The sequence below is a fragment of the Monodon monoceros genome, unplaced genomic scaffold (genome assembly GCF_005190385.1).
Source record: "Monodon monoceros isolate NGI ecotype Baffin Bay Population unplaced genomic scaffold, NGI_Narwhal_1 Super_Scaffold_12, whole genome shotgun sequence".
NCBI classification, from domain to species: domain Eukaryota; kingdom Metazoa; phylum Chordata; class Mammalia; order Artiodactyla; family Monodontidae; genus Monodon; species Monodon monoceros.
Window position 1 is genome coordinate 146,785,385 of NW_021703768.1, and position 16,002 is coordinate 146,801,386.

Sequence of the window (16,002 nt, forward strand, 5' to 3'; positions counted from 1 at the left end):
AATTAAATGAAATTTAAAATGTAGTTCCCCGGTTACATTAACCACACTTCAAGTGCTTAATAACCACATGTGGCTAGTGGCTACCATACTGAATATAGCAGATACGGAACAGTCTCATCACTGCAGAAAGTTCTGGTAAGTGGGCAGCTTTGCACTCAAGGCTGCACCTGGCAGAAAAGGCATTCTCACAGAGGTGAGGGAGCATCTAAAGCACTCCCAGATCCAGCCTCAGAAACATGCATTTCTTTCTCTAGGAAGAAACAAAGGGCTTGAGCGCAGAAAGTGGGTAGAAGAACATTGGGTGGTGATCATATGCTCGTGAGGTCGCCTAGCAACCTGGCTGGGCAGCAGGCGCGAGGAAAGGCTCTCAGCTGAACTGTCAGAGGAGCAGCCCAGGCGGGTGGGTCAGAGCTGAAGAATGGAGCAGTCAAGGCGAAAGGTTTCTGTTTTCCCCATCCCCTTGATTGATTCTGGACGCTGGGCCAGGCATGTGTCAAATGAGGTTCAGGCCACTGGAACCGAGAAGAGGCTTGGTTTGTGCCCCACAATATACAGCTGTGGTATCCCTGCCTGAACACACTTAATCTTTGCGTGGTGACGACGGTTACCAATGGCGGGAAAGGCTTCAACTCTATTAAGGAAGGAGGAAATCGGGCCCCAGAAGAAACAGGGTCACAGCAGAACCGGCTACGTGCAGGAGAAGGGCCCAACATCAACTCAAACAGGGTGGTCTGAGGGCTGCGGACAGGATGGGTGGCAGATATGGCCTTGGGCTCAGATGCTGCCACCGCCCCCGGGCTGTTGGGCACGAGTGGGCAGGCAGAGTGTAGCCATAGGCACCACATGCCAAGAAGAAAAAGGCCTGCTGAGGCCTCCTATGGTCTCTTGAAGCAGGATAAGGAGCGCCCCACCTTAGCCAGCACGGGTCCACGAGGGATGCAAAGTACTGCCACCTCCTCCTATAGAAAACGAAGGTCCAGGTAGAGAAGGTGACTTGTCCCAGATCACACAGCTAGGAAGTGGCTGCCAGGGTTCGACTCAGGTCCAGCTCTCTGCCCAGTGCTCCTTCCCCTCAGAAGCCCTCCAGAGGGAAATCTCCAGGGGCTCCCACCCAACTGCTGTGTGTGCCAATCCCCCTTTCCCACGGCTCCCTCCGTTGCCTTTAACCAGAGACCCTCTTAGGGCAAACCCTCAATGGCTCCCTGCTGCTGACACGATCAAGCCCAAGTTCCCTGGCCCAAAGCCTTGGTGACCTGCCCCCTTCACTTGTCCAGGATCCCACTGCTCCCCTGCGTTCACCTCCTGCCACAGCCAGTGCCTGACTGCTTCCTACTTCCATGCTTTTCTTTATGCTCTTTCCTCCACCTGGAGTGCCTTCGCCATACCTGTGGTTTAACCATCCCACAAAGTCTAACTCAACCACAGCCTGCTCCATGAAATGTTCCCAGCACCCCAGCACCCCTCCCCTGCTAGAACTTCCTCACACCTTATTAGGGCTTTCATCTCAGACCATCTGGTGCCATAGTCACTTGTGTTCACAAATTCTCTCTGACCTGGCTGTGAGCTCTGAAAGGCTAAGCCCGTGTCGGATTCATCTTGTCCTGCCCCAGAGAGCCTAGAACAGAACAGCCAGTGGATGGATGGGAGCATGGGAGGGTGGGTGTGTGGGAAGATGGGAGGACGGCTAGCCAGATAGGCAGATGGGTAAGTGGCTAGATGAATGGGAGGATGGGTGGGAGGGAAGGCATATGGAAGGATGGGGGTGTGGGAGGATGAATGGATAGATGGGTGGGCAGATGGATGGATGGATTGACAGATGGGTAGGAAAGTGAGTGACTAGGAGGATGAATAGATGGATGGGGGAGAGGAATAAAAAGGAATGAAAGGTATGTCTAGGGAGCAGGCAATCATCAAGTCTTCCTTTCTTCCCAAAAGGTACCAGAGCCTACCTTGTTGCTGGCTTCTGTGAACCACCAGCCTCTCTTCTTCCCTCTATACTACAGCCAACAAAGTTCTTTTTACAAGTACCGATGCTACTCCATCCAATATCCCCAACTTAGTACACTGAAAAATGGGCAAATTTTTTTTTTTTTTTTGGCCTCAACACACGGCATACAGGATCCTACTTCCCTGAGCAGGGATTGAACCTGCACCCCCTGCACTGGAGGTTCAAGTCTTAACCACTGGACAGCCAGGGAAGTCCCAGAAATGGGCTAAATTCCTATCAAGTGATTTCTGGAATGGAAACAGCACAGGACCTAGGTTCAAATTCCAACTCTACTACTTACCAGCTACGTGCCCTTGGTGAAGACAGGAAACTAGACTTTAGTTTCCTCATGGAGATGTAGATAATTCCAGTGACATGAAAAAGTTTATAAGCCACCACGGGTTAGTCAGTTGACTATTGGTTGTTACTACCTTCACTGGGACTGTGTATTTTTGGTTTTCAAAAGCCTAAAACCATGTTTATCTCGTTCACCAAGGTACCTATTATTCTATCTGGCCAATAAGTATTTTAAAATAACAGATGGATGGGTGGGTGGATGGATGGATGAATGAATCGGTGTGTGTATCTCCTTGTAAACAGAGAGAAATGAGGCCCTCCACATAAAAGAAAGGAAAGTGGCATGAAGTCCATTGTCCCCTCAACACACTTAGATTCCTGAATCTAATCTGTTCTCTGGTTTGGGGAGATGGGCCGTCTTTACCTTGGGAAAGCCAAAGCCTTTGCCTGGGCCAGGACATACACAGTTAATGAGAGGAAACCACTTCCTGATCAATAATCACCGGGCCAAGTTTCAGTTCAGTGACAAATGAAACGGCTGAGTTTCAGAACAAGTAACGCTTAAGGACGGCAAAGATTATGAAGCGCAAAGGCAGAGGAGTAACATGGCTTCCAAAGACGGGCATTTAATACTCTCTCCCTTGGGGAGGAGAAGCCTGGCGCGCAATCCTGGCACAGCAGGGACAAGCTGAGGCGCCAAATCCTTCTGGGCCAGCAAATAAAAAAGTAAAACCCGAACAGGATTGGCCCCAAAGATACCATGTCATAGCCTTGGCTAAAAACCCGGGCAACCTGTCCAACTTGGCTGGGGATAGGAGAGGTTTCAGATCTCAGCTCTTCAAAAGTTCTGGGGAATCCAACCCCGCGTTATCACTGATAAAGCAGGTGGGACAGGTGACGTGGGCTCTGCCTCCTTGAGGCTCCTGCTCCCACCTCTCCCAGGCTCCCTCTACCCAGAGGACTGGGAGAGGACTGGGTGCTGAGTCACGGGGGGGGCGGGTGGCCTGGGGTCGACGGCACACAGGAAGGAAGCACCTTTATCCGGGCCGCCGCCCTGGACCCACTCCCTGCACATGCAGGCACCTTTAAGCCTCACCTCACTCAATCTTCACCACAACCTGGGGGTCACGTACTTTTATCAACCCTGTTTTCTAGTCAGTCCCAAATCTCAGAGAAGTTAAGGTTGCCCTGTGTTTTCAATCAACAGTACTTTTTGTGCTGTTTTTTATTATTCCAAAAGCATTACACACTCGTTAAAGAGCATCTTCAAAACATACTGGTCCAAAGAAGAAAATCAAACCAGGCATCGTCCCAGAGACAACCGCTTTAAGCATCTTGGAGCACCTCCTCCCAGGATTCCACAGTACAGAGGTACGTGGACTTGTCTGGAACCCCACCTTAACACCTCCCAGCTGTGTGACCCCAGGGGACTTACGTGACCTCTCTGTCCCTCACTTTCCTGCTTGGTACAATAAAGATGTTAGCAGTTCCCGCCTCATGGGCTGTTGTGAGCATTCAGTGGGTTAATAAGTCAAAGATGCTTAGAGCAGGACTGGGCCGTAGTGCACGCCCCACAACTGTCCACTCACGCTTGTCTCTCTCTCTCCACAAATGTGTCCTTGCATACTTCATAAAAATGGGATTCAACTGTATACATTGATTTGTCATTCTCCTTTTTACTTAGCAATATGCCACGAACAGCCCTTCCGATCACAAAACACCTTCCACAGCATCCCCTCCAACTACTGCACACTGAATGGTGGGCCCACCGTAGGTCTAACCAATCCCCTGTCGTTGGGCTCTCTACCCTGGTCACAGGGTGCTGCGTCCAAAAGCCTGAGACTTGATTTACAGGTTGCCAGACAGGTCTCCAAGTGGCAGGGTCACTCCAGGCCTCACGGGTCACACAGGTGGGTACCCTAGATAGCACTGAGATGTGAGGCCAAGCCTGGGTCAGTTTTGCTGTGTGCCCTTAGGCACTGGCCTTGTAAGTTTGCAGGTGTAAAGACACTTTGGTCCCACCTATGAAAGGGACTGTATTATCCCCCTTTTTCAGAAAAGGAAACTGAGGCTCAGAGGGGTGACATCACTTGCCCAAGGTCACTCAGCAAAGACAATGGCCTTGCTGGGACTCATGGGATGAAGGGCATCACCCAGTCCAGAGCCTCTGAGGAGGACTCTTGTGGGAGGTGTGGGGTGATTCAGGGGTCTTCTGAGGTGCACCCTGATGGTCCCTGCAGGCGGTCCTGCAGACAGATCAGACGCTCGGGATGGGGGACAGAGGTTGGCACTGGTGCTTGGGGTTCCAGATTCCTCATGAACGGAGGCACACCAGTCACCTCTCCTCAGCCCCAGCTGTCACCTCGAAGTGGGTGCGGGGGTGTTGTAGACACTCGAAGGAAAAAGAGGCTTGAGAAAGAACTAGGCCTACCCAGTCTGGCACCAGAGCCCACCAAGATGCAAACCAAAGGTAGAAAGAGGGCTTCCCTGGTGGCGCAGTGGTTGAGAGTCCGCCTGCCGATGCAGGGGACATGGGTTCGTGCCCCGGCCCGGGAAGATCCCACATGCTGCGGAGCGGCTGGGCCCGTGAGCCATGGCCGCTGGGCCTGCGCGTCCGGAGCCTGTGCTCCGCAACGGGAGAGGCCACAACAGTGAGAGGCCCGCGTACCGCAAAAAAAAAAAAAAAAAAAAAAGGTAGAAAGAATCTCAAAGCCCAACAGAGAGGCATGCCAGCTCTGATGGGGTCATTCCTCAGGGCGACAAAGCCAGCTTTGTGACAACCACCTCAGAGGGCCAAGAATTGGGTCTGGGCTGCCAGACAAGACAGGCTGGAGCTTTCCAGGAAGGAGGGAGAAGGGAAGTGAGGCACCGGCATTGGCTTCTCCCTCCAGGCCATGAATGCTGCTCTTCTGGCCACCCAGGATGGCCTTGGCTATCCTGGACCAAATGGTCACAGGGCGGGCATGGAGCTGAGACTGCCCTCCCCGGGCAGGGAACTTCTCAAAGGCTGGATGGAGCCTTCTTTACTGTCACTGAACCATGTTCATCCTCATTACACAGCCGTAAGCTTTAGGCTGATCCCCGGGACTCGACACACCAGCGTCTACCCAGGAGCAGCCTCCAGTGTGACAAGCAAGGGGAGGTGGACCATGAGCCTCAAGGGAATCTGCCTGTCAACCTTCGGAAAGCCAGGCCAGGCAATCTAGTCAACCCGCAGAGAACATCATCATCACAATGACAACCGTCCCGTGCACTTCTCCTTCCTCCATGCTGGGCACGGTGTCAGGGTTGGCCACACGTCTCCATCTTCACAAATTCCCTGAGGGAAGCACTATTTTGATCCCCATTTTACAGCTCAAGATACTGAGCCTCAGAGAGGTGAGGTGACTTTCCCAAGGTCACACAGCAAGCAGGCAGCAAAGCCAGGAGAAAGCTCAGAACTGATTTCAGTGCCTGCACTCATCACCACAGTGCTGGCCTGCCTAAAGAGAGGCAGGGGGAGCCTGGGTCTGGCATTTACTACAATTCGTTTATTCCTTCAGCAGTTATTAACTCAGTATCTACCACATACCTGTTATCCACAAAAGATGAATAATTCCCTGCTCTCCAGGACCTGACATTCTCCAGAGAGGAAAGAAAATAAACAAGGAGACACACAAGAGAATCCCAGTTTGTGACAGGAGGCTTGAAGGAAATCAGCAGGGAGCTGTCACTGTGGTCAGGAGGGAACATGGGAGTTGAGACCCAGAGGATGAGAAGGAGCCAGCTGTGCAGTCATCGGAAGAGAGTGGCAGGCAGAGGGACCAGCAAGTGCAAAGGTCCTGAGGCAGAAAAGGCTGTGCTTCCTTCAACTGCTCTCAGTGGCCCCCATCCTCCTTAGACTTGGAGGCTGGCTAATGTTAACTCTTTAGTCACCAGCATAGTGGTTAACCCTCCACCTGCCACCCTTAGGGCTTGAATTCTGGTTCTGGTACAGTCTGTTCTTAGGAGGAAAAAATAAGCTATAGGAGAAGGAAGAAAAAAAATTGTAGCAAAGGGGAAAGCAGAGAGAAAGGGGAAGAGAAAGAAGAGTGAGCACATGGAGAGCGGGAGGAGGGGGTGGAAGGAGGAAGCTCTTTTGCAAGTCCCTTCCTCCCTGCCTATCCCTCCCTCCCTGCCGGCAGCCTACAAGAGTGCTCAGCACCTTAGGGCCCACAAGGGCCTCAGGAGCACCCAGCTTCCCCACCCTGACACCGCCCCCTTCCCCTGCCACTTCCTCTGCTAGCCCTGCCCAAGACCATCACCACTTCCTCCGCATTAGAGGCCACCATCGCCATCCCAGGGCTCAGATTCAGTGGAGGCTGAGGCAGGCCCGAAGAAGGGGCACGTTCCTGGGCTCACAAATGTCAAGGCCACAGGAGATGCCACACTGAAGGGACCCTGGACCCTCTCCTCCCAATAAGCCCATTTGTCTTCCCCTCTGTATTGTACAGCAGAAAAGGCAGAGGCTCCTGGCCAGAGATATTTGGGTTTAAGTCCCAACTTTGCCACGGAAGAGCTGTGTGTGCTGAGCAAGTCACTGTACCTCTCTGGGCTTCTGCATCATCAGGTGGGGATACTAACTCCTGCTTTTCATGGGGCTGGTAGAAGAATACAGGATGGAATGATGGACAGATAAGAACGGAGTGGGACTTCCCTGGCGGTCCAGTGGTTAAGGCTCCGTGCTTCCACTGCAGCAGGTACGGGTTCAATCCCTGGTTGGGGAACTAGGATCCTGCATGCTGCACGGTGAGGCCAAAAAAAAAATGAATGGAGCAAAAGTCAACTCCCCACTCATTTATCTTGTTCACCTAGGAACCCACGGTGCCTGACATGTAGGAGGTGTTCAGCTGATCATGCTAATGACTAACACCCATGTGAGCTTTTCCAGAGTCCTGGACTAAGTGGTTTACATGGGCTATTTCATACTCCAACAACCCTATGAAGTAGTACCTTTCTGCAACTAAAGAAACCGAGGCACAGGTAAGTACTTTTCTCAGGATCACATAACCTGCAAGAGGGAGGGCCAGGCTTTAACTCCAGGATCCAGGATCGCATCCAAGTTCCCGGACCATCTCTAGTCCCTGGCAAACGTGAGCTTCCCCTCCCATCTCACCGACTCTGCTCTCTTTCCTTACTGACTACCAGGCCTAATTCTCTAGAATCCTCCATGCCTCTCACCCACATACAACATCTCCCTCTCGAGCTAGTCCCCTTCCATCAGTCACTTCCCCTCCCTGGACTCTAACTTGGGCTCCAACCACAGCTCTGGTCCTCCTCCCACCCCCACCAGCTCCAGCCACCAAGACGTGGCCACTCTGTCCCAGCCTTCACTCATCAGTGGCTACCCTGACCTTGGGCAGCCAGGATACCTGGCTCTGGCATCCCCCAATTGTGTGGGCAAGCCACTCCCCATCTGGTGACCATCCAAAGATCACTCTTCTCTAACACCACACAAGGCTGACCTCATGACCTGGTCAGACCCCGGAGGCTTGGAGCAGGCAGGACGGTAACCGCCATATTCAAACCCCTCAACTTGGCATTCAAGGCTCTATTGACTTGGCTCCCACACACTGTTCTAGACCTGGCCCGCCCTGGCCAGCTCTCCAGGCCAAGCCCAGCTCCCAAACCCACTGACTGCTGGGCTTGAGGAGGCATTTGAAATGTGTACAGTGGACCAGGGGGAGGGCACCAGGTGCTGGCGGACAGAGAGGCCAGATCTGCGCTGCCCAGTATAGCAGCCAAGGTCACTACCGAGCCCCTGAATCGTGGCTGGCCTACACCGAGACACACTGTAAATGCCAAACGCACACCAATTTCAAAGACTTAGTATGGAATGAGAACTTTAAATAACTCTTTCTTTGTATTGATTATATGCCGAAATGATCATACTTTGGAAATACTGGGATAATTAAAATATACTATTGAAATTCATTTCTCCTGGTGTTTTTCCTTGTTTGAATGAGGCTACTAGAACATTGTAAGTTGCACACGTGCCTCCTGTTACATAACCCTTGGACAGCGCTGCCCCAGAGGCTGACCCTCACTTCCAGCAGATGTGGCCCCGCAGCAGTACACGTGGGCGGTACCAGCACATCTGATATTTCCACACAAGACAGGGACCAGGGCTCTTATGGGAACTCTCCTGATCTCAAAATGCTTGCAATCACTTCAAACTTGGTTCAGCCACCGTGGGAGCCACACAAACCCATCTGCAGGCCCTTCCTGGCTCAAGGGCCACCAGGGGACAACCTCAGGCAGGCCTCGCTGTCTGGCCTCTCCTGGCCCAGACTTCCTTCCCTCCAGCCTTCTATCCCGTCCCACCCGCCCCGCCCGGTGGAAGCCGTCCCTTCTCACTCTAGCCCCATCTTGGTCCCGCTACAGCTCGCTCACCCTAGCAGAGCTTTCTTTTCCTCCCCCGTGTGGCCCTGAAAACAGCAGGGGTGGCAGGCGCCTGGCCCATCCTGAGCACCTATGAGCTACCGGTCTGATTCTCACAGCTGCTCTGTGGGGTGAGTACTGGTCTCGGCCCCACTGGACACGTGGGGAAACTGAGGCTCAGAGACAAGCCACTCGCCTGACTTCACACAGCGGCGAAGTGGGGCAGCCAGGATTGAAACACTGGTCTGCCTGGCTGTGAGGCCCGAGTCTTTCATCACACACCCCCAGGGATGTGATACACACAGGTGAACGCGGCCTGTTTGCTGAACTGAATCGAGGCACATTCATTTGTATGAGGCAGCAGTGCGCCACGGGAGTGATCTTGTCCCCCAGGGGACATGTGGCCTTGTCCAGAGACATTTTTCGCAACTGCGGGTGGAGGGGGAGGTGCCGGCAGTGGTGGTACTTTTGTGGGTAGAAGCCAGAGATGCCGCTAACATCCTATAATACACGGGCAGCCCCCACAGCAAAGAATGAGCCGCCCCAAATGTCAGTAAGGTGGGGAGCCTGGTATCATGGACAAGCTACAAACACTGAAGGCCTTCTGCTTGTCCCCAGTTCAGCTGCAGTAACTGGCCAGGACCTTCTCCATTTGATAGCAAGAGCATCAACCATAATGAACTATCATCCTTTCCTGCCCACTTCCTGGATGGAGATCAGGTGCCGGATGTATTACACCTCCCTAGCTCATCTCGTCCTCCATCGTCCTCCAAATTATCACCTCCGTTTTACAGACAAAAGAGTCTGAGGCTCAGAAGGCGGGGGATCACTTGTCTGGGGTTACAACCCAGATCCTCCTGAGCCCCAGTTGCTTCCCTTAACCACTCTACTCCACTGGCCTCAGCAGGAGCTGGGCCTGGGAGTGACCATCCTGGGCTGTTTTCTCGGGGCCTGTGGGGCGGCAGCCCCTGGGGATTTCCCCCTAGTCCGGGTAACCTCGGGAGGCCAGGGGACCCTGGATGGAGGTGAAGGCTGGGGGCACTGTTAGTTGTTTAGCTCACTTCACCCTGGCCTGCTCTAGACCCAGCCAGAACAAGTCTCAGGGCGGCCAGTGCTAAATCTGCCCCTCCAGACCAGGCAGAGCCCCTGGGCAGGCAACATCCCCAGGAAGCTCCGGCCACCTTGGTTTTAGGACCCAGCCAGGAACCCACTCACAATAGCATGGACTTGTGTTTAAAAACACTAGACTGGGCGGAAATAAGGTTACTGCCTGGGGGCAGAGCTCTTTCCGGAGGAGGCGGGGAGGCGCACGGGAGACCTCGGCAGACCCCGGAGGAAGGAGGAAGCGGAAACCCAGGCTTTAAAACTCTTAGGCAGAGATGAGGGGAAAGGAGCTGGCCTGGCCGGGGAGGGCTCAGAACCTCAGCTTTGTCTGAACTGGGTGGCAGGGCAGGATATAGCACCCGAAGGATGGGGGTTAACAATGGCTCTCTGAGCCCGGGGGCACCTGAGGTCCCCACCATTGGGGCAGCTGCTGCCAAGATCCCGGGTTCCTGCAGGGTCCCAGAGGACTCGGGGATTGGCTCTTAAGCGAAGGCAAGGGGCGAAGGGGGCTTCTATTAACTTATCTCATTTTCTTTTAAAAACTACCCTCAAAGAGCCATGCATCACTCCCTCAACCGAGTAACTCCCTTCTAGGAGTCTAGCATAAAAAAATGATTTAAAATATAAAAACTTTACAAGCAAAGCTGTTCATCAATACAGAGTCAGCCTAGGGCTTCCCTGATGGTGCAGTAGTTAAGAATTCGCCTGCCAATGCAGGGGACATGGGTTCGAGCCCTGGTCCAGGAAGACCCCACACGCCACGGAGCAACTAAGCCCATGCGCCACAACTACTGAGCCTGCGCTCTAGAGCCCGTGAGCCACAACTACTGAAGCCCGCATGCCGCAACTACTGAAGCCTGGGTGCCTAGAGCCTGTGCTCCACAACAAGAGAAGCCACCGCAATGGGAAGCCCACGCACCGCAACGAAGAGTAGCCCCCGTTCGCCGCAACTAGAGAAAGCCTGTGCGCAGCAACAAAGACCCAATGCAGCCAAAAATAAATAAATAAAAATATACAGTCAGCTTTGCTATAAAGTTTACTTTAAAAAATGCCAGTTTTGTTCCAACGCCACTGATGTATTAGGGAACAATTTTATCAAAACGCTAAATTCACATTTGCTTATGTTCTGTTCTGTCTGCCAGAAACACTGGGTGAACGCAGAAAACTTCACCCAGATGAGCCAAGCAGCAAAGGAATGCACAAATGGCACAGGCACCTCAAACACCTCTCAGCAACCTTTAAGCCACACCCACCCCATCTGGGGGTCCAACGTGCCCCCTGATTTCAGATAACCCTCTTTTCAGATAACCCTCCTTCCACAGCTTCACATACTGCAATGCTTCCCACCCACAGCCACAAGCATCCTTGCAGACCTCTTTCCCAGTTCAGTGTTGTATTTATTGTGATAATTTTGTCTTTCTTATCTGCAAAACTTGTGTAAAACGGTGCTACTTGTTTTTTAGGTTCCTATCTTTATTTTTTTCTAATGTGCTGATGAAGTTTTTGAGTGTTGTGCCCTTAGCCCCATTTTTCTCACAAGGCCTCTGATTTTTGTTGCATGTTTTGCACAATTCAGGGATTTTTAGGAAGGCATATTTACATTACAGCAGACCTGACTGTATTGTGTAAAGGGCTTAGCACAGCGCCTGGCACATGATAAGCATTTAATCAATTTTAACTTGTTGGGCTTCCCTGGTGGCGCAGTGGTTAAGACTCTGCCTGCCAATGCAGGGCACACTGGTTCGAGCCCTGGCCTAGGAAGATCCCACATGCTGCGGAGCAACTAAGCCCGTGAGCCACAACTACTGAGCCCGCATGCCACAACTACTGAAGCCTGTGTGCCTAGAGGCCGTGCTTTGCAACAAGAGAAGCCACAGCGATAAGCCCACGCACCACACGAAGAGTAGCCTCCACTCGCCACAACTAGAGAAAAGCCTGCGTGCAGCAACAAAGACGCAGTGCAGCCAAAAATAAATAAATTTATTTAAAAAAATTTTTTAACTTGTTAATAGTAAAAAGAAAATGGGGGGGTAGGAATTACTTAAATATCCAATAAGATTAAAATCATGGGGGCAAAAAAAAAAAAAAAATCATGGGGGCACTGAGCCATCCCAGAAGGTATGTGTGAAGCATTTAGAATAACACAGGAAGAGGCTTTAGGAATGAAAGATAACATAAAACACTGTAGGTGTGTATTACTACAACCCTACATTAAAAAAATTTTTTTCTCCATAAAAATCGATTAAGTCTGGAAGGAAATGTATCAAAATGTCAACAGCAACTGACGGGACTTAAGGTAATGTTTTTCTTTTTAATGAAAAACAAATTTGTACTATACACCTAATTTTGCAAAATCATAGACCTTTTAAAAGCTTAAAGACAACATAAGACGACAACTAAAGCAATTTTCAAGAAGCAGAAAAATCATCTCAGCCTGTTAACCCAACTCTTTCATGCCCCCATGCTCCCCGTCTCTGTTCAGCACATAAGTACCTGTTTCACCCACAGCTAGGGCAGCAGGCACACCCTGCTGAAAGCAGTTTCTTCCATTCAACCCTCCATCTTGTCTTTAGAGTAAAGATTATTACTAAGGGCAAGAATTTTGAAACTATATAGCTTGTGACTTTTACTTTGTATCTAGTAATGAACGAGAAATGATTTCCTTTTGAAAATCGCTTAAGGAGTAGGTGAGCATGAACTTGACTGTGCAAAAAATCAATCCTACCAGCCTCTTTTTCTCCCGAGATCAACTGATGATTTACCAGGGAGAAGAGGGAAAAAGAGGCTCCACATCGTGAGACACTAATGTCTCAAGACATTAGGCTTTGAGCCTCTGCAAGACACTCCTCAGGAAATCTGTAATTGGAGTCCTCTTCTGACAAGCCTTTGACAAATTGGGATTCCTATGGCTTCTTATACCAGCGAAATCCTCAGAAAGGCCTTCACCACCTAGGCTGCCAGGAGAAAAATCTGCTAGCTCTAGGACAGGGAGAGGAGGTGCTGCTGGCCATCCCTTCACCAGCTCGCAGCCAACTGGTTACCAAGGTGCCACGTCAAAATGGAAGTTCTGGTCCCAGACATAAAACCTAGATGGAACCTCTGGCCTGTGCTGCTGAAATGGCCATGCCAGGGAACAAAGAAGTGGGAAGGATTTATGGTCCCTGATTAGAATCTTTAGTAAAGCAACACCTGCTTCAACTTCAACTCTAAGGGCCTGACTAAGCAGCCCTTTTTCAGGATAGGAGACGAGGTCACAGGGATCTCTGATCCAAGACAGGTCTTCCTTAGCTGGTAACTAAGCCCAGAGCCTTGGGTTCTAGTCCCTTCCTTTCCCTGAGCCCCCGTATTCCTGCGTGTAACATGGGGTTGGGTTAGATCAGAGGGTCACACACTAAGGCCAGGCAGGGAACCTAATAAATGTCCAGGTGTGTCAGCCATCACACAGCTCTCCTGATCTACCTTCCCCTTGTCTTAATTATGAGAAAATCATGGGTTCGGAGGTGGTGGGGAGGGGCTTGTGGTGCAGCCGGCTCACAGCTTTGAGCACTAGACTCACTTTTAACAGGGTTCATGTGCTCTGGAGAACCAGGAGGAGACAAAATAACTTGTGAATCAGATGGGCTCCTTTGTATGAAACTTTCAGAGCTGTAAGGGAGTTTTATGGGGCTAAAGCAGGAGGAAATGACAGTCGAAACTGACAAGGGGAAATCTTACCAGCCAAGAAGCAAAGTTCTGCATTTAGGTTTGAAAGAAAATGAACCTTATGAAGCCAGGATTCATTAGGGGACAGGGACAAGACTGCAATGGAAAGTCCGCCCCTAACAGAACAACATCATGCACTAAAAACACCAACTTAACCTTCTGGAGAAAGCGGGGGATGTGGTGAGCTGACCAAGGGTCCAGCTGTTCTCACGGTGGTCAGAGCACACCTGGCAGAGCAGGCTCCATCAGGGGAAGGCAAGTACACCGGTGGGGTGTCCGGCGGGGCCGCAAGACTGAGGACAGTTTCCTGGTGCCGCTAGGAGGAAGAGGCAGCTCTGAGAAGGGGAAAGAAAAGATGTGCCAGTGAAGTATGTGCTGAGGGCCCTGGAATACGTGCAGAACCCTCAGGCAGAGAAAGGCAGCAAATCAAGGCAGCTGAGAGCCACAGGTATGAGTGTCACAGAGGCCAGCCTTCCAACCACAGAACCTTTGCTCCAGTGGGGCTTTCACCCTGTAAAAGGAAGTGCTGGCTCCTTGGGGAGGTGGTAAGGGAACAAAACAGGCACCCTGAGGGGCCTGGGTGACTTAAAAATTGCCCCTAGAGCAATGTTTCTCAAACTTAAAGCGCACGTAACATGGGGGATTCTAATCAGGGGGATCTGGGCATCTGTTAAAATGCAGACCCTACTTTATTATTTATTAGGTCTAGGGTGGGGCCCGAGATTCTGCATTTCTAACGAGCTCCCAGGTGATGCTGGTGGTACTCCTCCAGGGACTACACTTTGGTGATTAGGCTCTCCACCACTTTCAAGGCAAAGAGAGCAAGTCTTGACCAGGGGTGGCCTAGAGAAGCTCTCTCTGTGGTCCAGGCTCCTAAAAGGGAAACCCTGGGGTCAGAGTGATCTACAAGCTATAGGAGCCCCAAAGAAAGTGATGGTGGCTTAGGAAGGAGGTGCCCTCCTGTAGAAACCACCAGCTTAACATGTGGGTTTCTCTCAGTAAAGAGTTTCCTGGGGGAAAGGAGATCAGGGAAAGTGTGGAGTCAAGCTCTAAGTGTTTGGGTCCCCAATACGACTGAGCAACTCAGAATGTGTTCTCAGGACCAGAAGCCAGACAATGACCTGCTGCAAACGTGTCTACAAATAATCAGCTCTGCCCCACCCACCCCTCCACAAAAGCTCTCTGGCCTTTCATTCTTCTAGGGAAAGGTGACTGCAGACTGGGAGACTCCCCAGCTGTGACTCATCCACATACTCAAATCTGACCCCTAAGCGCAGGATTCACGAGGCCCTGACTTTCCCCTCTGCCCAGCCCCAGACCACATTTCCATGCCTAACCTCTCACTCTAGACAACACCCCCCTCCAACTCCTGTCTCTCCCGTCTCTGGCTCGTCTTCAGGTGTGTCCCCAGCTTCACCGGACTCAACCCTTCCAGACGCAGCCGAGTTTCTCTGCCCCCAGCGCCTCGGCACTCTCACAGAATCTGAGTGGCCTCCCTTAAAAAGTATGCCTAGTATCAGTTTTACCGCGGATGCCTCGTCTCGGATGCTAAAGTCCTATAAGCGCCCTCTTTGTCTCCCCCTGCGGCGCCGAGAGCCGTGCAGGGCGCACAGGAAGTGCTCAGAAACTTAGCTCGGGGGCAGCAGCCGTGCCCGGACGGGGCGTCCGGCACGCAGGGACTCAGCCGGGCTGTGTGAGGATACCCCACCCCCGACCCCAAAGAAGAACAAGGATCACCAGGACGGGACCCCGGGACTCCGAGTTCAGGGCCGGGCAGCCCTCTGCGTTCTCCCGAGCCGTGGCCGAGGCTGACCAGGGCCAGCGCCCCTTCCTTCCGGAGCCGCTCCACGCGCCCCGAGCCACGCACCACCAACACAGCGCCCTCACCTTGTAAACCTTGCCGAAGGCACCATCGCCCAGCTCGCCCACGATCTCCCACACCTCGTTGGGGTCCAGGTCCCGGCGGACGTGCTCATATTCGCGGGACTTTCTCTTCTCGAAGGTAGACCGGCGCAGGATGCGGCGGAAATTGGCGAAAGCCATGGCTGAGGGCACGCGAGCCGGCGGGCGAGGTGGAGCCGGCTCGGGCTGTAGCTCCGGCAGCCGCGAGGGAGGGGCTGGAGGACGCCGCGGCGCTCTGGGGTTCTCCCCAGACCCGCCCTTCCCCGCAGTCAGACCCCGGTCAAGTGCGCCCTGGGCTGCGCGCGGCGGGAGCACCCGGAACCGCGCAGGCGGCCGCGGTCCCCGCCCCCGCTCGGTCCAATCTCCGGGCCGCCTCCCGATGTAGACCCAATTCGCGCCGCGCCCCAGCCCAGCCCGCAAGCCCCGGGACGCGTTCCGGGGACCCGGCCCCGCTCCCGCCCATCGGCCCGACTCCACCTGCCGCTCCCCGGCAGCGCCCGGAGACCCCCTAATTGGCTGCGGGCGCTCCCCGGCTCCGCCCGTCGCCGCAGGGCACTCTGGAAACTGTAGTCCCCCGCGCGCCGCACGCCCGCGAGCCACGGACTAGGCTT

At 52.8% G+C, this 16,002-nt stretch overlaps 1 protein-coding gene across 1 annotated transcript in view; it reads right to left on the reverse strand.

The window, feature by feature from the left end:
- Positions 1 to 15,731, reverse strand: part of STK10 (serine/threonine kinase 10) — a 120,916-nt gene extending 105,185 nt beyond the window's left edge. The window contains exon 1 of the mRNA XM_029218226.1: positions 15,377 to 15,731. Within this exon, the coding sequence (XP_029074059.1) occupies positions 15,377 to 15,532 (156 nt within the window). The 5' untranslated portion in view covers positions 15,533 to 15,731. The remainder of the gene's footprint in view (positions 1 to 15,376) is intronic.
- Between the last annotated feature and the right edge of the window lie 271 nt (positions 15,732 to 16,002).